General features: G+C 41.3%; 1 protein-coding gene across 1 annotated transcript in view; it reads right to left on the reverse strand.

The window, feature by feature from the left end:
- Positions 1–24,920, reverse strand: part of NEK10 (NIMA related kinase 10) — a 472,071-nt gene that overhangs the window by 238,090 nt on the left and 209,061 nt on the right. Inside the window, exon 23 of the mRNA XM_082258594.1 lies at positions 24,242–24,317. Within this exon, the coding sequence (XP_082114720.1) occupies positions 24,242–24,317 (76 nt within the window). The remainder of the gene's footprint in view (positions 1–24,241; positions 24,318–24,920) is intronic.

Genomic DNA, 24,920 nt, shown 5'->3' on the forward strand with positions numbered 1-24,920 from the left:
TCCACAGGCTTACCTTTATCTAAGTGGCAGCTCACTTCATCATAGAAGGTTAATAGATTGGTTTGGCATGAACGATTTTTCATGAGTCCATGCTGATTACTACTTATAATACCGTTTTCATTACTAAAGTCTTGTATGTGGTCCCTTATCATCCCCTCCAAAATTTTGCAGACTACTGATGTTAGGCTGACCGGCCAATAGTTACCCGGGATATATCTCGGCCCCTTTTTAAATATTGGTACCACGTTGGCTTTTTTCCAATCAACTGGCACCATACCTGTCTGTAAACTATCCTTAAAGATCAAGAATAATGGTCTGGCAATCACCTGGCTGAGCTCATTAAGAACCCTTGGGTGCAAGCCATCCGGTCCCGGGGATTTATTTATGTTAAGTTTCTCTAGTTTAGCTCTAAGTCTATCCTCTGTTAGCCATGGCGGCACTTCCTGAGGTGTATTATTTAGTTCGGCCATACAAGCGGGGTTCGTGTAGCCCCCCGATTCCTTTGTGAAGACTGAAGAAAAGAAATTATTTAACACTTCCGCCTTTTCTCTGTCCTCAGTGGCCATTTTTCCTTTATCATCTTTTATGGGGCCAATGTGTTCTGGCCTCGCTTTCTTACTGTTTATATACTTAAAGAACTTCTTGGGGTTCTTTTTACTCTCCTCCGCTATATGTCTCTCGTGTTCTATTTTAGCCGCCCTGATTTCGTCTTTACATTTCTTATTACACTCTTTGTAGTGCTTAAATGCTGCCAATGACCCCTCAGTCTTGTATTTTTTGAAGGCCTTTTCTTTAGCTCTAATATACATTTTTATGTTGGAGTTTAGCCACCCAGGGTTTAGTTTTGCTCTTTTAAATTTATTTCCTTGTGGAATGCACTGGCCCACCCCCTTGTTAAGTATGCTCTTGAAGCACTCCCATTTTTCCTCCGTGTTCTTTGTTCCCAGGGTTCTATCCCATTTGATATTTTCTAGCAGCGAGCGCAGTTTAGGGAAATTGGCTCTTTTGAAATTCAGTGTTCTTATATTACCCTTGTGTTTCCTATTACTGTAATTAATACTGAAACCAATTGACCTATGGTCACTGTTCCCTAAGTTGTCCCGTATTTCTATATCCGTGAGCAGGTCTGTATTGTTGGTAATCAGTAGGTCAAGTAACGCATTGTTTCTTGTCGGTGCATTCACCATCTGACCCATGAAATTGTCCTGCAAAACATTTAGGAACCGCCGAGCCTTGGCTGAATGCGCGGTTCCTTCTGCCCAGTCTATATCAGGATAATTAAAGTCCCCCATTATAATGACATTTCCCATCCTTGCTGCCAATCCTATCTGTAACATGAGGTCCACCTCACCCTCCTCCCTCTGGTTTGGGGGCCTATAGCATACGCCCAATATTACCTTCCCCACCGTGCCTTTCCTTTGAAGCTCTACCCATAGGGATTCTGCCTCGTCCATAGCTCCATTATTAATATCATCCCTCATATTTACCTGTATACTGTTCTTAATATACAAACATACCCCTCCCCCTTTTTTACCCTCTCTATCTCTGCGATAAAGGGAATACCCCTGAATGGTCGCCATCCAGTCATGAGAGCTGTCAAACCAAGTCTCAGTTATCCCCACAAAATCTATAAATCAGGCAATCAGGCAATGCGGTGTACATTTTACCGACCTGATCCTGATATTTAACTACTTCATACATCTTCAAATATATCTAAAAATATATGGGGAAAGCATATTACACTACTCTCAGCTGTCGTATTTAACCACTTCTGTACTGGGTCTTTTTCTGACACTTGTTGTTTACAAGTTAAAATCATTTTTTTTTGCTAGAAAATTACATAGAACCCCCAAACATTATATATATATATATAATACATAATATATACACACAGTGGTACGGAAAGTATTCAGACCCCCTTAAATTTTTCACTCTTTGTTATATTGCAGCCATTTGCTAAAATCATTTAAGTTCATTCTTCTTCCTCATGAATGTACACATAGCACCCCGTACTGACAGAAAAACACAGAATTGTTGACATTGTTGCAGATTTATTAAAAAAGAAAAACTGAAATATCACATGGTCCTAAGTATTCAGACCCTTTGCTGTGACACTCATATATTTAACTTTCCATTTCTTCTGATCATCCTTGAGATGGTTCTACACCTTCATTTGAGTCCAGCTGTGTTTGATTATACTGATTGGACTTGATTAGGAAAGCCCCACACCTGTCTTTATAAGACCTTCCAGATCACAATGCATGTCAGAGCAAATGAGAATCATGAGGTCAAAGGAACTGCCTGAAGAGCTCAGAGACAGAATTGTGGCAAGGCACAGATCTGGCCAAGGTTACAAAAAGATTTCTGCTGCACTTAAGGTTCCTAAGAGCACAGTGGCCTCCATAATCCTTAAATGGAAGACGTTTGGGACGAACAGAACCCTTCCTAGAGCTGGCCAAACTGAGCTATCGGGGGAGAAGAGCCTTGGTGAAAGAGGTAAAGAAGAACTCAAAGATCACTGTGGCTGAGCTCCAGAGATGCAGTCAGGAGATGGGAGAAAGTTGTAGAAAGTCAACCATCACTGCAGCCCTCCACCAGTCGGGGCTTTATGGCAGAGTGGCCCGACGGAAGCCTCTCCTCAGTGTAAGACACATGAAAGCCCGCATGGAGTTTGCTAAAAAAACACCTGAAGGACTCCAAGATGGTGAGAAATAAGATTCTCTGGTCTGATGAGACCAAAATAGAACTTTTTTGGCCTTAATTCTAAGCGGTATGTGTGGAGAAAACCAGGCACTGCTCATCACCTGTCCAATACAGTCCCAACAGTGAAGCATGGTGGTGGCAGCATCATGCTATGGGGGTGTTTTTCAGCTGCAGGTACAGGACGACTGGTTGCAATGGAGGGAAAGATGAATGCGGCCAAGTACAGGGATATCCTGGACAAAAACCTTCTCCAGAGTGCTCTGGACCTCAGACTGGGCCGAAGGTTTACCTTCCAACAAGACAATGACCCTAAGCACACAGCTAAAATAACGAAGGAGTGGCTTCACAACAACTCCGTGACTGTTCTTGAATGGCCCAGCCAGAGCCCTGACTTAAACCCAATTGAGCATCTCTGGAGAGACCTAAAAATGTCTGTCCACCAACGTTTACCATCCAACCTGACGGAACTGGAGAGGATCTGCAAGGAGGAATGGCAGAGGATCCCCAAATCCAGGTGTGAAAGACTTGTTGCATCTTTCCCAAAAAGACTCCTGGCTGTATTAGATCAAAAGGGGGCTTCTACTAAATACTGAGCAAAGGGTCTGAATACTTAGGACCATCTGATATTTCAGTTTTTCTTTTTTAATAAATCTGCAACAATGTCAACAATTCTGTGTTTTTCTGTCAGTATGGGGTGCTATGTGTACATTCATGAGGAAGAAGAATGAACTTAAATGATTTTAGCAAATGGCTGCAATATAACAAAGAGTGAAAAATTTAAGGGGGTCCTGTATATATATATATATTTTTTTTTTTTTTTTTTTTTAGCCGAGACCCTAGAGAATAAATTGGCGATCATTGCAATATTTTTTATCACACCCTATTTGCACAGCGGTCTTACAAACGCAGTTGTTTTGGGAAAAATACACTTTTTTAATTAAAAAATAAGAATACAGTAATGTTAGCCCAATTTTTCTCTATAATGTGAAAGATTATGTTATGTTGAGTAAATAGATACCCAATATGTCATGCTTCAAAATTGCGCACGCTCGTGGAATGGCAACAAACATTGGAACTTAAAAATCCCCATAGATGACACTTTAAAATTTCCTACAGGTTAGCAGTTTAGAGTTACAGAGGAGGTCTAGGGCTCAAATTATTGCTCTCGCTCTATCGATAGTGGCGATACCTCACATGTGTGGTTTGAACACTGTTTACATATGTGGGCACAACGTGCATATGCATTTGCTTCTGCGCACGAGCTAACCTAGGACGGAGCGCTTTAATTTTTTTTTTGTTCCTATTTATTTTATCTTTACACTGTCCTTTAAAAAAAAAAAATTGTAAACATCCCTTGTAATAGAAATATGCATGACAGGACCTCTTTAATGTGAGATCTGGGGTCAAAAAGACCTCAGGTCTCACATCTACACTAAAAAAGAAATATAAAAGTAATTTTTTTTCATGATGAAAAAAATGGGTTCTTTAATTTACCACCGGAGGATTTTGCTGTCTTACGTCCAGGCCACTTTTTGCGATTCAGCACTGTGCGAATTTAACTGACAATTGCGCGGTCGTGCAACGCCGTACCCAAACGAAATTTACGTCCTTTTTTTCCCACAAATAGAGCTTTCTTTTGGTGGTATTTGATCACCTGTGCAATTTTTACTTTTTGCGCTATAAACAAAAAAATAGCGTAAATTTTGAAAAAAATAACAATATTTTTCACGTTTTTTTATATGAAATTCCCCCCCAAAAAAATGTAAAAATCAAAATTTTTTTAAATTTTTGGCCAATTTGTTTTCTGCTACATATTTTTGGTAAAAAAAATCGCAATAAGTGTATTTTGATTGGTTTGCGCAAAAGTTATTGCGTTTACTAACTAAGGGAAAGATTTCTGTCAACTTTGGTGTTTTTTTTTAACGAGTAATGGCGGCGATCTGCGATTTTTTTTGCGGGACTGCAACATTGCGGCGGACAGATCAGACCCTTGACTGACAATTTTGACACTTTTGGGGGTACCAGTGACATTACTACAGTAATCAGTGCTATAAATATGCACTGTTACTGTAAAAATGACACTGGCAGGGAAGGGGTTAATTTTATTGGAGAGGGAGGGGTTAATGTATGCCTGGTGCTTACTGACGTGTGTGGGGGGAGGTGACTGAGTGACACAGGGACAGATCGCATGTTCAGCTATGCTGAACCCTGCAATCTGACCCTGCCTGTCACTTAGGAGATCCGCCCGCTTTGTTTACACAAGCAGGCGGATCTCCACACTCGATTCCCCGACGATCGGGGAAGAGCAGCGGCGATCACCGCTGCTCCTCCCCTGGCCCGACTCCCACTGTGACTGAACACAGCGGGAGCACGCCGTCCACAAGGGGAGGAGTCCAGCGACGTAGGTCTACGTCGCTGGACGATAACGAGCCACATTGCTGCAGTAGCAGCAATGTGAGCAGACGGCAAGTGGTTAAAACCGTTGCTAGGAAGATATGACGTCGCTCTGGTCCTCCAAGGCCATAGAGTTGAGTGAGGGCCATCCTGCCCTCACTCAACTTCCTGTGTGAGAGGACAGGGGATCGAATAGTTTTCCCCGCTACCGACAGGTCCGGAAAGCGGGGAAACAGGGGGAGGGGGGGAGGGCACCTCTCTTGCCGCCCATAAAGGTGATCTCTCAGCAAATCTGCCGCTGGGACCACCCTTATTTTAAAGTGGACCGCCCACCGTTTAAAAAAATACCAGGGTTATGGCAGCTATCTGCTGCCATAACCCCGGTATTTAACGTTAAAATACAGACGTAAATACATGGTGGGTGGACCGTAAGTGGTTAAAAGACTTTGAAATATGAGTATGAGCAATAAATTTCCCTAGAAATATACACATTACAAATTCCTTTTCCCATTCACAACTGTAGTTAAACTGTGATAACGTCAGACTTTTAACTGAGTAAAGCATTTAGTGACTATTTTATTTATACACTTAACACCCAGCTTATTTAACATATACTGTCCATGTTTTAAGAATAAAATCAAATATGAGCTTATATATCAGCATTACTGCAAAGCATCGGTTATGTGATTCTTTTGTAAATGTCAGGTAATAAAGTTAATTTGGGTGAAATAAATTTTTACTACCTTTCCTTCTTTCATGCAGATGGTAATGGCACCATTACTTTCCATACTGCTTGACTTACAGTTTGAATGACTATTTTATGAAGAAAACTATGGTCAGGTCAGTACTTGGAGAACATTGCCCTGTCAGTAGGTATGTAAATTATAGTGTTAAATCTTCCTAGAGAACTGCTTGGAACACAACGAACTTTCTATAAATTTTAAAGAGGCATCTGGCAACTCTCTCTAAGCTGAAAATTATTTATTAAATATGTCACATGGCAATGCCAACTTTTGTAATACATTTAATAAATAATTTTCAGCCTATGAAGTGTTGCCAGATGCTTTTTCCAACATGCCAGTTCACAATTTAGAAATTTAGGAATATCTCTTGATCATCTACCAAATGTTATATGAGGGCTGCTTTGCCCGAAATCTCTGTGGGCAAGAGTAAATAAAGAGCAGGTTATATAAATACTGGATTACAGTAATAATACGGATTTAAAATGGCACGGCTTTCACAAATCTGTGTAAATAAGAAGAAAATTATAAATAAAGAATGATAAATGCTAATTGTAACGTGTCAGCTATGCATTTCTACTAATACCCAATTGTTAAAATCACAAAATTGCCCTTATTTAGCTTAGTAAGTAATGTGAAGGTGTATTTATCATCCAATCATGTACAAGATAAAATCAATATTTTAAAAATGTTCTCTTGCCCATGATTGGGATGGGAATTTAAAGTGAACACAACTCTGCCTTGTTTACTAAACTATATGTGCATACACTTCGTAATGTGAACACTCACCTTGCCAACTGAACAGGCTCAACTCTTCAGTAAATCAACCCCATCACTTCAATATTAGTATGTTGTTGGATTTGTAGCAATGTAGCAAAAAACATGTTTCTAATTAACCCCCCTTTTTTTTTATTCATATGTAAAGGTTTTCCATTTTTTATTTGTGTTGTATGGTCTTTTTGTGGAATTGCATTAAAAGGCAAAAAAAAAGTAAAAACAAAATCTTTATTTAATTTGTAAACTGCATTTTTTTTTTTTTTTTGTCATCTAAGGTAATATAAGGTTGTTTTTATAATAAAGGCTGCTTAAACTAGAACTAGATTGTTTTCATCGTGACTATCTTCAGAATATATAGAAAATAAAGTAATTTATGCAGGACAACACTGCCGAAAGAAAGCCTTGTTGTCCCAAAAAAAAAAGATTAACATATTAATTTAGCAAATTTTAAAGAAATATTGCTAGAGATGAAGTAGAAAGCACCACATCCCTTTGTTTAAAGTAGCTACAATGGAGGGGGGCAAAGTGGGACTTTAACGGTGCAAAATGATGGAGAAAAATCTGAATTCTCAAAAATTGTACATTTTATTACACATAGGAGGTGAGGACAAGACAGTACATCAATATAAAATGATAAAATCAAGAAAATGCACTCGAAAATATCAACTCTACATGTTTCGCCATCTTCATAATAGCTTCTTCAGGAGTTTTCATAGACATTTCTCGAGAGTGAACATTTCTAGATAACAAAAGGAAAAAACATAAAAGACATAGCATGTGTATATACATAGGGCTTATCTCAATGGTCCTAAAGTTGAGTGCCCAATTGATTTACATATTAGAAAGACAATGATACCAATAAAAGTACCTTAAGATGACCTGAACCCTTTCTTATGCCTAAGGTGGAGGCAATAAAGGTGACGCCACCCAAGCGAGCACAGAGGGGGAGGGGAACCGAGACATCCAACCTCTTAAAGTTGACCCATAGAGAGGGTGACAGCCAAGCTAGGAATGATGGGTAGAAATAATGAGACCAGAGCATGGAAATACACTTCAACCCAAGATTTCTATATCTCCAGTTGTATAGGACTAAATATCAGGTTGAAAAATTGCTAAAATATTCACCTGATTATAATGAATGTGCAGTTGATTCACTAGGTACCCCAATGTAAAAAAGCAGGGAGGGAAAACAAAGTTTCCTTAGTATCCCCAAATGGGAGGTATCCCTTAAAGAGAAAAATTGAGTTTATTAATGACAATGACAAACGCAATGCAGGTCTGTCAAGTTTTGAGGGTATGCATACTTACCCAAAATTGGCAGAAATGGGGCACACGGATTATCATGCAGTATTCAAAAGTTCACCGCCATTATAATTGAACAAATTTTCCAATAGTACGCTCAAAATGAAAGAGACTGCACGGGAGGAGAAAGAAGAGAGAGGCATGGAAGGACATAGTCAGCATCTAATATACAAAAGATGTAAGGAGAGAAGCAGGGTTTAGAAGATTTAATTTACCGCAAATGGTCTCGAAGCTCATATGTCGTTCCCCGGTGGTCTAGTGTAATACTGACCGTATTGCGCCGGCATTTATTCACCCTCTCCACTTCCTCGGCGTCTGACGTCACCGAGGGAGTGAGAGCGAGATACGCCCAGTGGTCCAATGGAGACCGAAGAGGAAGTGCGTCATCAAGACGCAACCGCATCGAATTGTTCCGCCGGAACCGGAAGGTCGGGGATGGCAACATCCGGTCCGGACATAATGTATGCAGAGGAGGTAGCAGATCGCCAGAGACAATCTGAAATGGATCCAAATGAAACTGACAGCATTATTAAAGGCCGGATTTCAAAAGATATATCCACAATGCCTGCATAATGGGGAAAATCTAAAGACACAAAAGGTCATAAAGAAGAAGATCAACCCAATTAGTAAATCAGTCAGTATTGTAATAGAAATGAAAATTAGAAAGAAGAGGTTTTATGAAACTCCATTGAAGGACACCTGGGAGTTTGAAAGCGGTGCTGCTACTGACCAGGTTGGACCAATTTTCCTGGAAAATAAGTGTAGGGCACTGCGGGTGCCCATATGGGCAACAAGGACAGAGGCTGGAAATAGGCTCGGATCCAATGGGTCCCCCAATGTGCTCACCTTAGGGTCTGCCATCCACAGTCGCATCCACATGACGGCAGGGGTCAGGAAAAAATATCCAATGGGCAAATCACAAAATGTTCTTGTTCTTTGAAAGGTAGATAAACTACATCTGAAAAAAAAAACATATAATTGTTGTAAGGCAATTTTACCGAAATATATGTCATGTGCCAATATAGGCACCTGGAAAAAGGGGACTTTGTACCAAGGGTTCAAAATCCAAAATGCTGGCCAGCATCAGAAATCCTGTACTGAATCAGCAATAAATACACGTGACATTACCTAGCCAAGAAAGGGTTTGAAACTAATGGATTCATTTATACCAGGATACTGAATAGCCGATAAATTAAATATCCACTTGGTTTCACGTTGCAATAAATTTCTATCTACACTTCCACCTCTTTCATTGAGTGGGATGTGTTCCAAAGCATTTTGAACTCCATTTTTCTCTTTAAGGGATACCTCCCATTTGGGGATACTAAGGAAACTTTGTTTTCCCTCCCTGCTTTTTTACATTGGGGTACCTAGTGAATCAACTGCACATTCATTATAATCAGGTGAATATTTTAGCAATTTTTCAACCTGATATTTAGTCCTATACAACTGGAGATATAGCAATCTTGGGTTGAAGTGTATTTCCATGCTCTGGTCTCATTATTTCTACCCATCATTCCTAGCTTGGCTGTCACCCTCTCTATGGGTCAACTTTAAGAGGTTGGATGTCTCGGTTCCCCTCCCCCTCTGTGCTCGCTTGGGTGGCGTCACCTTTATTGCCTCCACCTTCGGCATAAGAAAGGGTTCAGGTCATCTTAAGGTACTTTTATTGGTATCATTGTCTTTCTAATATGTAAATCAATTGGGCACTCAACTTTAGGACCATTGAGATAAGCCCTATGTATATACACATGCGATGTCTTTTATGTTTTTTCCTTTTGTTACCTAGAAATGTTCACTCTAGAGAAATGTCTATGAAAACTCCTGAAGAAGCTATTATGAAGATGGCGAAACATGTAGAGTTGATATTTTCGAGTGCATTTTCTTGATTTTATCATTTTATATTGATGTACTGTCTTGTCCTCACCTCCTATGTGTAATAAAATGTACAATTTTTGAGAATTCAGATTTTTCTCCATCATTTTGCACCGCTAAAGTCCCACTTTGCCCCCCTCCATTGTAGCCATATTAATTTAGCAGGTAAATAACTCAATCAGTAGGCCTAGGTCTAGAATGTAACAACTGATCTAGTCTAATAGATGTATATAGGTGTGGGAGCTTTTGTATATAGGTGTGGCAGCTCCCAGATTTTATTGTCCAAGCTCCAGTTCTGGACCGGAAAGATTTGCCCCCCCCTTAAAGACCAGGCCAATATTAGCTATTTGGCACTGTGTTATTTTACCGAAAAATTGAGCGGCCGTGCGACATTGTACCGAAATAAAATTGATGTTCTTTTTTCCCACAAATAGAGCTTTCTTTTGGTGGTATTTGATCACCTGTACAATTTTTATTTTTTGTGCTATAAACAAAAAAAGAGCGACAATTCTGAAAAAAAAACAATATTTTTCACATTCTGCTATATAACATTCTCAAAAAAATTTTTTAACAAATCAAAAGTGTTCATCCTTTTAGGCCAATTTGTATTCTGATACATATTTTTGGTAAAAAAAAAAAAATTGCAATGGTTTGCGCAAAAGTTATCGCATCTACAAACTAGGGGAAAGATTTATGTCTTTTTTTATTTTTTTATTTTTTACTAGTAATGGTGGCGATCTGCGATTTTTTAGCAGGACTGCAACATTGCAGCGGACAGATCGGACCCCTAACTGACATTTTTGATACTTTTGGGGGGACCAGTGACAATACTACAGTAATCAGTGCTAAAAATATGCACTGTTACTGTAATAATGACACTGGCAGGGAAGGGGTTAACCTAGGGGGTGATCAAAGGGTTAAGTGTGAGCATAGGAAAGTGTTTTCTAACAGTGGGGGGGATAGGCTTGTGAAATGATCATAGAGACCTGTGATCCTATATAGAAGGATGACAGGCACTCTGTGATCATTTCAGAGAGAAGAACGGTCAGCTGTGTTTACATCAGCTGACCGTCCTTCTCTCTCAGTGGGGTCAGGTGGCAATTGCGGGCCCCGGTCCCGTGGATCGGCATCCCCGCTGCCTAGAAGGGATGGAAGCGCGTCACAGGCGGCAGCGCGTCGCAGGCGGAAGCGCGCTGCTGGCGGCGCACGCTCGCCCCCCAGCGCCACATGTGCGACCAACGCAGTGCTACGTCGTTTTGCACAGCCAAGCCAGCCTGACGCAGTAAATATGCGGCGGGTGGTCGGCAAGTGGTAATTGAACAAGATGGAGGTAAAGGCTGATTTGGCTACCATGCACAGCTGCAGCAAATTCTGAGTTCTACAGTTTTAGTAAATCTCCCCTGTTTGTGAAACTGCTGCTTTTACTTTTTTTAAAAATATAAATAAAATCTACATTTTACAAATAAACATTTAATACATGACAAACAAATTCCTGGACCGCATAGCAGAAGACAATTGCCATACTTTGCCTAACTGAAATACTTTTTTTACATTTTTATTCACATTCAAGAATGTATCAGATAAATCTATTCAAAAAAAGTTTTCCTTTTTTTTTTAACACAGATCTATTTTACTTGAGAAAATGGAGCATGTTCTAAATATTCTTTAAAAAGTTGGATAACTGTTTATATGTTTATTAATTAGAATAGCCAATTGGCAATTACTATTAGCAAACTGAAATTGTTTAGATGTCCCAACCTAGTATGACTGACGTACTCAACCTTTGAATAGTAATCAAAACAGCCTTAGGCAGGCCATACACAATTTGCAATCTCGGCCGGTTCAGCAGGAACCGGCCAAGATTTAACCCGTGTATGGGCAGGCTGAATGTACCAAGTTGATTGATCAATCAACTTGGGTATAACCAGCCTGCTGGGTTTTACCTGCGATTATTGCTGGTGGCTGCTATAGCCTTCTCCCAGTGGGGACCATAAAGTGTCAATACATGTCCATAAAGACAGGGTGGAGCAAATTGATTGGCCTGCACAGAGTCTTGACCTTAACTCAAAAGAACACCTTTAGGTTGGATTAGAGCAAAGGCTGCAAGAGAGACCTTCTCGTCCAACATCAGTGCCTGACCTCTCAAATGTGCTTCTGGAAGAATGGTCAAACATTTCCATAAACACACTCCTAAACCTTCAGGAAGGTCTTCCCACAAGAGTTAAAGCTGCAAAGGGTGGGCCAATTCAATATTGAACCCTACGGACTAAGACTGGGATGCCATTAAAGTTCATGTGCATGTAAAGGTAGGTGTCTCAAAACTTTTGACAATATAGTGTATGTTTATTGAGTAAGTTATTAGCTATGATTAAAGCAGTGTGGAGACTATGTTCACTCTGATCCGACACAAAAGTAGCCCTGCTACCTTATGTCCGACTTCCATGCGTCTTCAATGAACGGGATTTGACTTTGATCCGACTTTGAGATGATTGCCACTTGTCAGTTGATCAATCAAAACAATTCCTTTGATTCGTGTATGGAGGAAACGCAAAATTTATTTAAAAAAAAAAAAAACAATAACCTATACCAGGCCACATGTCCTCAACATGGGGGACTGGGTGCTTTAGGACAGGGGGGCTCTGTGCCCCCCCCCACCCCAAAGCACCTTGTTCCCATGGGTGGTGGTTCTGGGGGTCTGCGGACAGGGTGCTTATCAGAATCTGGAAGCCCCCTTTAACAAGGAGGCCCCAAGATCCTGCTCCCCTCGTGTGAATGAGTATGGGGTACATTGTACCCCTACCCATTCACCCAAAAAAAGTGTAGTGTAACAAAAATCAAAAAGACAGTTTTTGACAAGTCCTTTATTAATTGAAGAATGTCCCCTGTTGTAGCTCCAAGATGTCTTCATCCTCCAGTGCGGTCTTTTTCCTCCGGTCTTCTCCCCTCCTGTCTTCTTTCTCCCGTCTCTTTTTTTTTTTGTTACACTACACTTGTCAAAAGGGGCTTTCAGATTCCAAAAAGCCCTTTGCCCACAGACCCAGATAACCACCGCCCAGAGTTGTCAGGAAGAGGCCCTTGTCCCCATCAACATGGAGACAAGGTGCTTTGGGGTGGGGAGCGCGGAGCCCCCCCCGCCCCAAAGCACCCAATGCTACAGTGGGTACGGAAAGTATTCAGACCCCCTTACATTTTTCACTCTTTGTTATATTGCAGCCATTTGCTAAAATCATTTAAGTTAATTATTCTTCCTCATGAATGTACACATAGCACCCCATACTGACAGAAAAACACAGAATTGTTGACATTGTTGCAGATTTATTAAAAAAGAAAAACTGAAATATCACATGGTCCTAAGTATTCAGACCCTTTGCTGTGACACTCATATATTTCTTCTGATCATCCTTGAGATGGTTCTACACCTTCATTTGAGTCCAGCTGTGTTTGATTATACTGATTGGACTTGATTAGGAAAGCCACACACCTGTCTATATAAGACCTTCCAGATCACAATGCATGTCAGAGCAAATGAGAATCATGAGGTCAAAGGAACTGCCTGAAGAGCTCAGAGACAGAATTGTGGCAAGGCACAGATCTGGCCAAGGTTACAAAAAGATTTCTGCTGCACTTAAGGTTCCTAAGAGCACAGTGGCCTCCATAATCCTCAAATGGAAGACGTTTGGGACGACCAGAACCCTTCCTAGAGCTGGCCGTCCGGCCAAACTGAGCTATCGGGGGAGAAGAGCCTTGGTGAGAGAGGTAAAGAAGAACCCAAAGATCACTGTGGCTGAGCTCCAGAGATGCAGTCAGGAGATGGGAGAAAGTTGTAGAAAGTCAACCATCACTGCAGCCCTCCACCAGTCGGGGCTTTATGGCAGAGTGGCCCGACGGAAGCCTCTCCTCAGTGTAAGACACATGAAAGCCCGCATGGAGTTTGCTAAAAAACACCTGAAGGACTCCAAGATGGTGAGAAATAAGATTCTCTGGTCTGATGAGACCAAAATAGAACTTTTTGGCCTTAATTCTAAGCGGTATGTGTGGAGAAAACCAGGCACTGCTCCTCACCTGTCCAATACAGTCCCAACAGTGAAGCATGGTGGTGGCAGCCTCATGCTGTGGGGGTGTTTTTCAGCTGCAGTGACAGGACGACTGGTTGCAATCGAGGGAAAGATGAATGCGGCCAAGTACAAGGATATCCTGGACAAAAACCTTCTCCAGAGTGCTCTGGACCTCAGACTGGGCCGAAGGTTTACCTTCCAACAAGACAATGACCCTAAGCACACAGCTAAAATAACTAAGGAGTAGCTTCACAACAACTCCGTGACTGTTCTTGAATGGCCCAGCCAGAGCCCTGACTTAAACCCAATTGAGCATCTCTGGAGAGACCTAAAAATGGCTGTCCACCAACGTTTACCATCCAACCTGACAGAACTGGAGAGGATCTGCAAGGAGGAATCGCAGAGGATCCCCAAATCAAGGTGTGAAAGACTTGTTGCATCTTTCCAAAAAAGACTCCTGGCTGTATTAGATCAAAAGGGGGCTTCTACTAAATACTGAGCAAAGGGTCTGAATACTTAGGACCATGTGATATTTCAGTTTTTCTTTTTTAATAAATCTGCAACAATGTCAACAATTCTGTGTTTTTCTGTCAGTATGGGGTGCTATGTGTACATTCATGAGGAAGAAGAATGAACTTAAATGATTTTAGCAAATGGCTGCAATATACCAAAGAGTGAAAAATTTAAGGGGGTCTGAATACATTCCGTACCCACTGTACATGTTTACGGCATGTGACTTGGTATGCTCCAGGAGAGGAGGGGGCGCTCACTCGCCCCCCTTTCCTGACCTGCCGGCTGCGTGCTCCTATAAGGGTCTGGTATGGATTTGTGGGGACCCCACACCTTTTTTAATTTTTTTTGGCCTGGGGTTCCCCTCAAAATCCATACTAGATCGAAGGGTCTCGAATGGTCTTGGGGGGGGATGCCATGCCATTTTGTTTTCAATTTTGGTGTGAGGTTCCCCCTCAAGATCCATACCAGTCTCAAAGAGCCTGTTATGGATCTGGGAAGGGGGGGACACCACACCTTTTTTTTTTTCAATTTTGGCGTGGGGTTCCCCCTTAAGACAAGTCAGATCAGTTAAAATGATGATCACGACTTCCATTTGAATTAAGCATTTTCAAAGTCGGACCAACACAAGTCAGACCAGTTAAGACGGCCCTCATAGGGAACCATTGATTTTGACATGTCATGTGACTTGTGCTCTGGAAGTCGGAACACATGTTGGATCAGTGTAAACCAGCCTTAAAACCAGAAATATAATTTCTTTAATTAGATGTGGTGTGCTGCATTAGTTTTCCTTTTTTAGGTTCCTCCCCCCCCCCCCTTCTCACCTGGTGATCTAGACAGTAACACACCTCCTATATTAGAGTGCCCCCACTCTGGATGAAGGGGCAACAGAGACATTTTGAAAAGCAGCATTGTCAGTTTGGGGGAGGGTAGATATACAGTATTAGCACAATTAGATACACTACCAAATTAAAGCTAAACTCAAGCAAATACATTTTAAGTAGTTCCAGAAACTGATTTTTTCTTTTTTGAATAAAGGTTTTACATAAATAAAAGCTGATCATTGTAAGCACCCCTGTCTGCATTAAATGGTTTGTCTCAACCATCTAACTGCATTGCAGACTAGTACATTATGAGAGACTTACCTTAGAACAAAGCCCTCCAGGAGCAGGCTGTCACCGCTCACAGGACTTCCATCTTCACTCGTCTTCCTTCCAGGTTTGCGGGATCTAACCATCTGATGGGCTGAGCTGCAATGACATCACTCTCGTGCATGTGCTCAGGAGCTGCTTTTCATGGCATAGAGCTCTGAAGGGACGGCACAGGTATGCGGTTCTTTCAGACTGCATGCACCAGTGATGTCACCGGCTGCCGCTCAGTGGAATATCTCCTAAACAATGCATGTTTAGGAGATAATCATTTTACCTACAGGTAAGCTTTATTATGAGCTTGCTTTTAGGTAAAAAGGGCATATATGAGGGCATTTACTACCACTTTAAGTTCATAAATTGTCTCTCAATTCAATTCAACCTCAGTGCAATCTGTAATAAAGTCCAGCACATTGTGAAAGTTAAACGCTAACTTTGCAGTATTCCTTAGCAACCGCCCAAGATGACCCTCCATCTCCATGCTTAACCTTTGAAGGGTGGACTTATCAGAAGAGATGCATCTTATGCTTTGTTAGGTTGGGGCGTTGTTTACCCATGGCACCGACTGGACGTTTCTGATTTGAGCTCCGTTCGTGTCTCAGCCTTTCTATCTCTGGCAAAGCCTACCAAAGCCTCTGGTTCCCACACCACACTCTGTAAAAGGTCAAGGAGAGGCTCGGCTACAAAACTGCCCTCCTCCAGGTCACAGCCGAAACAGTCCCAGCCTGCTGAGCGAGCAGGCCGGAGCCTCGAGAACCAGTAGGCCTCTGTCCACTCATGTGGCTTTATCCTGCAGGCGCTCCCAGGCCTCATCCTGCGGTTCCGATCCTACAGAGGACCCTGGCTCCCCTGCAGGCTCTGACATGTCCTCCCTAATGAGCAGTTTAAAAGAAGGAACTAGCAGGTACGTTCCGTGGCCTGGAGAAATCTAATAAGAATGAGCTCACAGCGGTGAGATCAGATGTCTTACCTGTTGGTCCGGGTAGAGGACACAGAGAACCGCCAGGATGTGCATGAGGAAGTCAATAAAGAACTCAGGACAAAGTCACTCAATTGGCACTCGCCCAAACAATCTGCACATTCAGGGGTTACCAGAGGCAACCAAAGATGGTGATCTGGAAGACACGATCCAGGGTATCCTAAACTAAGTTTTGGAAAAAACAGCTACTGAAACTTTGAGGTTTGATCGTGTTCATCATGCCCTCATAGTAGATCAACCCAGGGATGTGATTTGCCACTTGCATGACTTTAAAGACAAGAACTCTATTCATGTTAAAACTCTGCGGCATTCCAGTCATTAATTTTTATGGTGCCAACATCAATATCTTTCCAGACCTGTCCAAGGAAACCCTGGATCGTCTCTGGGCCCTCAAACCACTTTTAGATCAACTACAAGGAGATGGAGCCACCTACAGATTGGGATTCCCCTCATGTCTTATTGCCACTAAGAGCAGCCACTCATCCACTTAGAGGTTTCCAGAGGACCTTCCTGCCTTCTTCCCTTACATCAACGTGTCCCCTCTAGAGCTTCCTGGTTGGCATGACCACATCCCAGCATTCTCTGTGACTCCGGACTCTCAATGGCGCAAAGCTCCCTCTAAAAAAGCTCCCTCTAAACAGAAATGTATGGCAACACCTGGATCATCTAAGAAAAATGGGTGAGATGAACTCCAATCTTTCCTTTTTAACTTTTGTCAGCCCACATTGAGGGAAGCCACAGTCCTGTTTTTTTTTTCTGAAGGCCTCCCTGATATTACTGCAACTTTGCAGCAATCATCTCACTTTGACCAGAGGCCTCATTACTGGACAGTCATTCCTATGAGACACTCGTGCAAGCTCCTTCACTTTTTTGTCTAGTTTATATGACCTTTGTACATTGGCTGTGTACCGGATGGGGTCATCAGCCCCAGTTTTGCACCATTGTTACACCCTCCTGTCACCCTCCTTTTGGGGTCAGTGAGAATGAGCAGCTACCTTCCCATACTGGTTGGATCTATTATAGAGTCCTTCCTGGCTTCTCATCCTCTCTGTCCCCTCAGGGATCACAGCAGTTTAATGTGTAAACTTCTTTTGCTTTCCACATGGGTCACAATTGTTTCCTATTGGTTTCTTAGGTATATATTTTCTTTTCTTCTCCTTTCTCCCCCTTTTTCTCCCTCCCTACTCTCTCTTCTTTTTATTTCTGCCGATATAGGTGGTTCCACAAGCAAAGAGATCATGCTCCACTATCACAATGACTACCCTGAACATCCTCTCCTACAATGTCAGGGATGTGATCTTTGCCACAAAACGTCAGCAGGTATTGAGAGAAATAAAACAAGCTTGCTGTTCCATTGCTTTTTTTACAAGAGACCCATTTAACGCATGCCACTTCTGCTAGAATCTCTTCTCCTCAATTTACATTATGGTATTACAGTTTATCTGACGCCAATAAAGCTAAAGGAGTGGCCATTGGGTGTAGTAGGAGCATATCTTTTAAGCTTGATGAAATAATTGCGGATGATCATGGTCACTTTCTTTCTATTAGAGGCTCTATAGGTAACACCCAATGCACCTTAGCGAATATATCTATTGCCATAACTATAACCAACCTACTTTTATGTCTCAAATACTGCCGAAACTAGCAGATTTTGCCAAAGGAGTCACTATCCTATTAGGGGACATTAATATGCCATTAGATCCTATTCTAGACACCTCACAGGGCTGCTCTGTTATACAATTTAAATGCCTGTCTTTCATTAAAAAAGATTTTATGATTTGCATTTAATAGATGTATGGCGATCACTTCAACCCAAAGCCATAGATAACTCTTACTACTCTAAAACACATGTTTCCTATTCAAGAATTGATAACATATTTATTGATCACTTTCACCTCCCTCTTTTGTGTTCAGCCTTCATTGGTAATGCCTTCATCTCTGATCATGCTCCTGTCTCTATTTGAAAATTGTGATGCTAAGCATCTAACTCCTGCGCTCAGATACAAGGCTCCCACTTCACTCCTATCACGGGACTCCTACTTTGCATCCTCAATGACAAGGCCTTGCTGCCCACTACATCCTGGGTGGTCAACCACAAGCTACAAACAAAAACAAAAATAGGGCGCACTGGCCTAGCGCATTATCCTCAATAGAGCTTTATTAGTATCAGAGAAAAATATATATATATACTCACAAACATAAATTGTAAGCCAGCGTATCAGATAAGTATGACAGAATACATCAAATTACAGTCCGCAGTCATGATAGTTAGCAGCTAACGCGTTTCGAGGCTTAGCCTCTTCATCAGAGCCAAAAGACCCTACCTGTACCATCGGTTTATATAGCAAAAGTGATTCATGTTGAGCTCTATTGAGGATAATGCGCTAGGCCAGTGCGCCCTGTTTTTGTTTTTGTTTGTATCCTGTCTCTATTTGCCTGACCATGCCCACTCTACCCCTTCTACCCCACTCGAATCCTACTTATGTCTCTATATTATCAACTTTTCTGACGCAGTATTTCTAAGAGAATGCATCTCCAGAAACTGCCCCATCCCTACTGTGGGAGACTCACAAGGCTATAATGAGGGGTAGGTTGATTGAACTTGAAGCTAGGAAAAAGAGCAAACATGGTCAACAACCTAAAGAAACTCTGCAACAGGTTGCTGATCTTGAAAAGGCTCAAAAATTTCTCTGCATAAAACTCACTTGAGGCTGTTACGCTAAAGAGAGAAGAATTCAAAGCTCTGTTTGACATAGACACTAAATGAAGGTTTCACTTTGTTTCACAGAAAATATATGAATGGGGCGATAAACCTGGTAGACCACTAGCGCGGGGGAACAGAACTGGGGGAATCCATAGAGGAGAAGGATCTGGGTGTTCTGGTGGATCCTAAGCTTAATAATAGCATGCAATGCCAATCTGCAGTTTCCAAAGCAAGCAAAGTCCTTTCTTGTATTAACAGAGGCATGGACTCAAGAGAGAGATATATAATTTTGTCCCTGTACAAATTATTACTCATCTGGAATATGCAATTCAGTTTTGGACACCAGTTCTCAGAAAGGCTATTGGGGAACTGGAGAAAGTGCAGAGAAGGGCAACCAAACTGATAAGAGGCATGGAGGAGCTCAGCTATGAGGAAACATTAGAGGAACTGAAGTTATTCTCTCTTTAGAAGAGGAGATTAATGGGGGATATGATCCACATGTGTAAATACATAAGGGGTCCATATAGTGAACTTGGTGTTGAGTTATTCACTTTAAGGTCAGCACTCTTAACGTTTAGAGGAAAACAGATTTCGTCTCCAAATACGGAAAGGTTTCTTCACCGTAATAGCTCTGAAAATGTCGAATAGACTCCCTCCAGAGGTAGATTGCTTTAAAAAAGGCCTGGATTCTTTCCTAGATGTACATATTATAAATGGGTAATAATATTAATAGGTAAAGTTGATCCAGGGAATATCCAATTGCCTCTCGGGAGATCAGGAAGGAATTTTTTCCTCTGCTGTAGAAAATTGGATAATGCTTTGCTGGGTTTTTTTCGCCCTCCTCTGGATCAACTGTGGGTATAGGATTGTGTATATGGGATTGTATGGTTGGGTTTTATTTACTGTTTATTGTTTTTTATTGGTTAAGCCAGATGGACTTGTGTCTTTTTTCAACTATGTTAAATCCCCTCAGGCAACCTAATCCATGCTTCCCCCCAAACCGCTATGACTTTCAGGGAATTTTATGCAAATCTGTACAACAATAAAGGGGACCTAGCTTCTCTCTCCCTTACAGAAAACGTAGACTTATTATGCATTATCTCAAGCAAGCTAAATTACCTAAGATTCCATGTAAAATTCCTAAAGGGATGGAAACTGACCTCTGTTGAGCTTCAATCCGCTTTAAAGCGATTGTAAAGTCTCGTTTTTTTCCCTATAAAAATAACAAACATGTTATACTTACCTCCTCTGTTGCAGTGGTTTTGCACAGAGCAGTCTGGATCCTCCTCTTCTCGGGTCCCTCTTCTGTGATCCTGGCTCCTCCCTCCTGTTCAGTGCCCCACAGCAAACAGGGGGGCACCCGAGCCGAGTCACAGCTCCCTGTGTCCATTCAGACACGGAGCCCTGACCCGACCCCACCCCCCTCTGTCTCCTCATTGGCTAGCTGGCTTTGAGTGACAGCAGCAGCAGCCAATGGCACTGCTGCTGTGTCTCAGCCAATCAGGAGGGAGAATCCCGTACAGCTGAGACACTGGTGGACATCGCTGGACACAAAGGGACCTCAGGTAAGTGTTAGGGGGGGTCGAGGGGGAATGCTGCACACAAAAGGCTTTTTATCGTAATGTAGAGAATGGATTAGGATAAAAAAAGCTTCTGAATTTACAACTCCTTTAATAGCTATGCCTCTTGGGAAAGCCCCAGGCCCTGATGGCTATACGGTTCTTTACTGTAAAACATTTAGCTATGTCTTTCTCCCCCATTTAACAGCTTACGCTAATTCTATTTCTAGTACCGCAGGTTTACGCCCTCACCGCCGATATGTAGGAAATCCCCAAGCCTGGCAAGGACCCTAACTATTGTGGCAGCTATCGACCCATATCACTACTCAATGAAGATGTCAAATTGTTTGCCAAAGTGATGCCCACCAGGCTTCTGCCTCTCCTTTCTAAATGGATTCCTGCAGATTAAACAGGATTCATTTCCCTGTTGCTAATTCACTTCATTCGTAGGTACTTCCAGCCCACCCTTCTTCTATCCACATATGCTGAAAAAGCATTTGACAGGGTGGACTGATGTAGGGTAATGCCCTTTTCAGTGACCATTTTAAACTGCACAATGACACTAGGCAGGACTCCCCCTTATCACCCCTGGTATTTGCCATCTCACTGGAACCCTTCTCAGCTACAATCAGAAACAATAATAACATTCATAGAGTTAAAGTAGGTTCTTTGTTTAGGCATAACTATATCCCTTTATTGAATGGCATCAAATCTGATGTCCGTCAATGGTCCTTCTTGGCTGGGGAAAATAAATATTATAAAAATGAACGCTTTATCACATATCCTTTTTGTCTTTCAAATTATACCATTGGGTGTGCCTGTAGGGTCTCTTTCTATACTCCAGACCCTAATGTCCCACTATATCTGGAATTGTAGGCACCCCAGAATATCTAAGTAGACTTTATACCACTTCAAGAGATCTGGGGGTCCTGCCCTTCCTAACTTCAAAATGTATTACCATGCTTTGCCCTATCAAGGTTATTAGACTGGAAATATGCAGGTAACAACAAGCTCTGGGTCCAACTGGAATCTACCATAAAGAGCACTGACTTGTCCCTCGTTTCTTGGATACTTCGCTCCTCAAGAGCTCTATCTCCATCTACCTCAGCCCTGACCACCTCCAGTAAATTTTTACTTGGCTCCATGGATCCCAGCTTTAAACTATGGATTCCAGATGGACTTCTACTGCTCAACTTCTACACCCAACTAACCCCATTTCTCCACTCTCTGCAGCATCCACTCTGTGATCTGCAAGGCTTAAATCCTGTAGAATCTCTGTTCAACTCCAAGGACCTCCTCTGCACTGCGTCTCCCAAGCTTTTAAGGCTCTCACCTCAATACAAGGTCCTCCCTACCCGGATTATCTTGCTAAATGGGAAGCTGACCTCCATTTTCATCTCACGGATAAGGAAAAGAAAAAAATATTACAACTTTCTCGTACATCTTCTATATCATCCAAAATGGTGGAAACTAACTACAAACTTCTTGCCAGATGGCACTACACGCCAGCCAAACTACACAACACAACATGTTTCCTTCTAATTCCCCATTGTGTTGGAGGAATTGGGGAAACGTAGCCTCTTGTGTTTATATCTGGTGGGACTGCCTGTTAATCCGCGCTTTTTGGTCAAAAATACTTGATGCCTGGACAATACTATTTCACTTAACCCTTGAACCAGTCGGCCCATATAAACGGTCCCTCACCCCTCATCTCTTGAACACAGCAAAATCCCTCAAATCTGCTCTGTGACTTCAGCCACTACTTCCCTCTCTGAGGCAATGGCTGTGTAAGATATATAAGATTTGCCTTTTAGAGGAACTTACTTTTATTTCTAAAGGTAACTTCAGCCGTCATACCAAAATATGGTCCCACTGATTCGAAATTAAGTTCACTTCTCGCTTTAAAGAAATTCTGCTTGACCCTCCTGATGATAACGTTGTGATGGTTCTTACCACTTATACTTTATTTCAATGTATTCCTTTCAGTTATTTTGTATGATTTAAGGTATAATCCACCTGCTCTCGGCCTTCTACCCAACATCCAACTCCCCCCCTTCTTCTACTCCCACTCATCTTCACCTTCTTTCTTTTCCCCTCCTCTTTTCTGCCCCATTCTTTTCTTTCTATTCTTTCCTTTCTCATTAACCTTCACATACCTTATCTTTCTCCTTATGACAATTGGCTTACATTTATTATGTATCGTTAACCTGAATCCAGGCAGTGTTTATTGCTATATTTCTAATTTTTGAGTTTTTGACCCGTTGGTTCTTGGGTAATTTATCCATATATCAAAAGCTGTAGAAGGTGATTTGTAAACTGTATATTTGTTCTCTCTATTTTCTAAAATTCTAATTAAAAAAACAGTTATTACATTTTAAAAAACCTTTTTTAGGCACAGCCTAGATGCACTTTAATAGGTGAAGCTAAAAAAAACTTGGAGGAATTTACAACAGGTTTTTTTTTTCAGTAAAGGACAAAATAAAAAAATACACAAATAAGTGCTGAATCCAGAACCAGTGAAAACCCCTAGCTCTGCTTTTCAAGTTTAGACTTTCTTCTCCTGAGGAAGTCCAGATGTAACAAAATGCGATGGGTAGGACTAGTGACATTATTGTTTTCCCTACATCCTAACATTTTTTTTTTTTTTTTTAGTTTAGCTCTGTTTTAATGTTCCTAATTGCACTGTGGTGCCATCCAGTGCACTGTGGAAAAATGTAACATGTCTGCATTTTTCTGCACTCACATCACACCAGCGTGAAAAAGACACATAGAAAACAACTGTTTTCTATGTACCCTAGTGGTGATCTGTTCTTTTTTTTCTTTTTTTGTGCAGAAAAATACAGGTCACCGCATATTGTGTAAATGCACCCTATGTATGCAAATTATTGTTACCATATAATACAAAATTCACTGTGAATAGCAATGTGTACCATTAGGTGTTAAAAGCGATGAACTTAGTAAGTCTAGGTGAAAATGCTGACATGGCCATTTCGTTCTCTCTTATTTTTCATAAGGATATAATCTAGTGAATGAAAGGATATTTTTTTTTTTCCTTCATTATCCATCCTACAGCTTTCTTAGTCTACCTCCAGTGATACGCAGAAAAAGCAGTGCAATAAAATTACCACCACTGCCCATTGATTTCTCTAAGTGCTGGAGTAGTCTATTAGTATGGGTGGACTGGCACTGGCCAATGGTATAGAAGTATAGCACTTTATGTGAGTGCCCAATCTACTCCTTGTAAAGGTTTGAGCCAGTGATCAGACACAGCAGAGCTGGAAAAAAGGTTCCTCAGTTGCTGCTCTGTTTTATGGCAAGGGAACGCTGGCCATCTCCAAGAACATAGGCAGGCCATGGCAGCAAGCTCTGTCATCCTTTTCCTTATACCATCACCAATTATCATCCACACTATCCTCCTTAGCAGATTTATGTCTAATGCTAAATAACAAATAACATGCGATCTGTGGCAAAGGACAAAATGACTGTGAATCTTACCAGGAGTAGAGAATGGTCCCAACTATTGATGTTAGTTTGCTATTTTCTTGCTTCTGCTTAGCAAGGCCAAAATCAGCTACAAAATGAAAAATACAGTTACTACTAATAAGCACCCGGTTAAAACATATATATTTCATAATGGGACTATTTGTTTACATTTCTAATGTTGAAAAGTAATGTCTGTTCTGTTTGCATGTTTACTCATCTGGTAATATGCATTCCAACTAATTTTTTTGCATCTTAATAACCAATTTCTATATGAACAAGAGATATACGTACATAACTTCACAGTCACCTGCAGTTGTCTGCAATAGCTTATTTACAAACACATGTTGTGCGAGTTTTTTAGAACTGTTTTTCTATTACATGTCTTTAGAAAATGTTATACAGTACTAGATAAAACAAAAATGTTTTTACTCATTTATATAGCGGCAACAGCCCTTTACAGAGAATGGTGAACCATTTACATCAGGGCCTGCTTCACGCTGTTTACGAAACACTATAAAAATACACTACAGTACAGTACAATAATTTCTCCTAAATATATATAAATGTATATAGAGCGAAGGGTAGCTACTGCACTCTGTGTGGGGTAAATGCCTAAATGCCCTCTCCATCCAAATCCAAAACAGGTATAGAGGCACTCCACTTGCAGAGGAGATAAATCATATTATTGAAG

The sequence above is a fragment of the Pelophylax lessonae genome, assembly GCF_965119305.1.
Source record: "Pelophylax lessonae genome assembly, chromosome: 5".
Taxonomy (NCBI): Eukaryota; Metazoa; Chordata; class Amphibia; order Anura; family Ranidae; genus Pelophylax; species Pelophylax lessonae.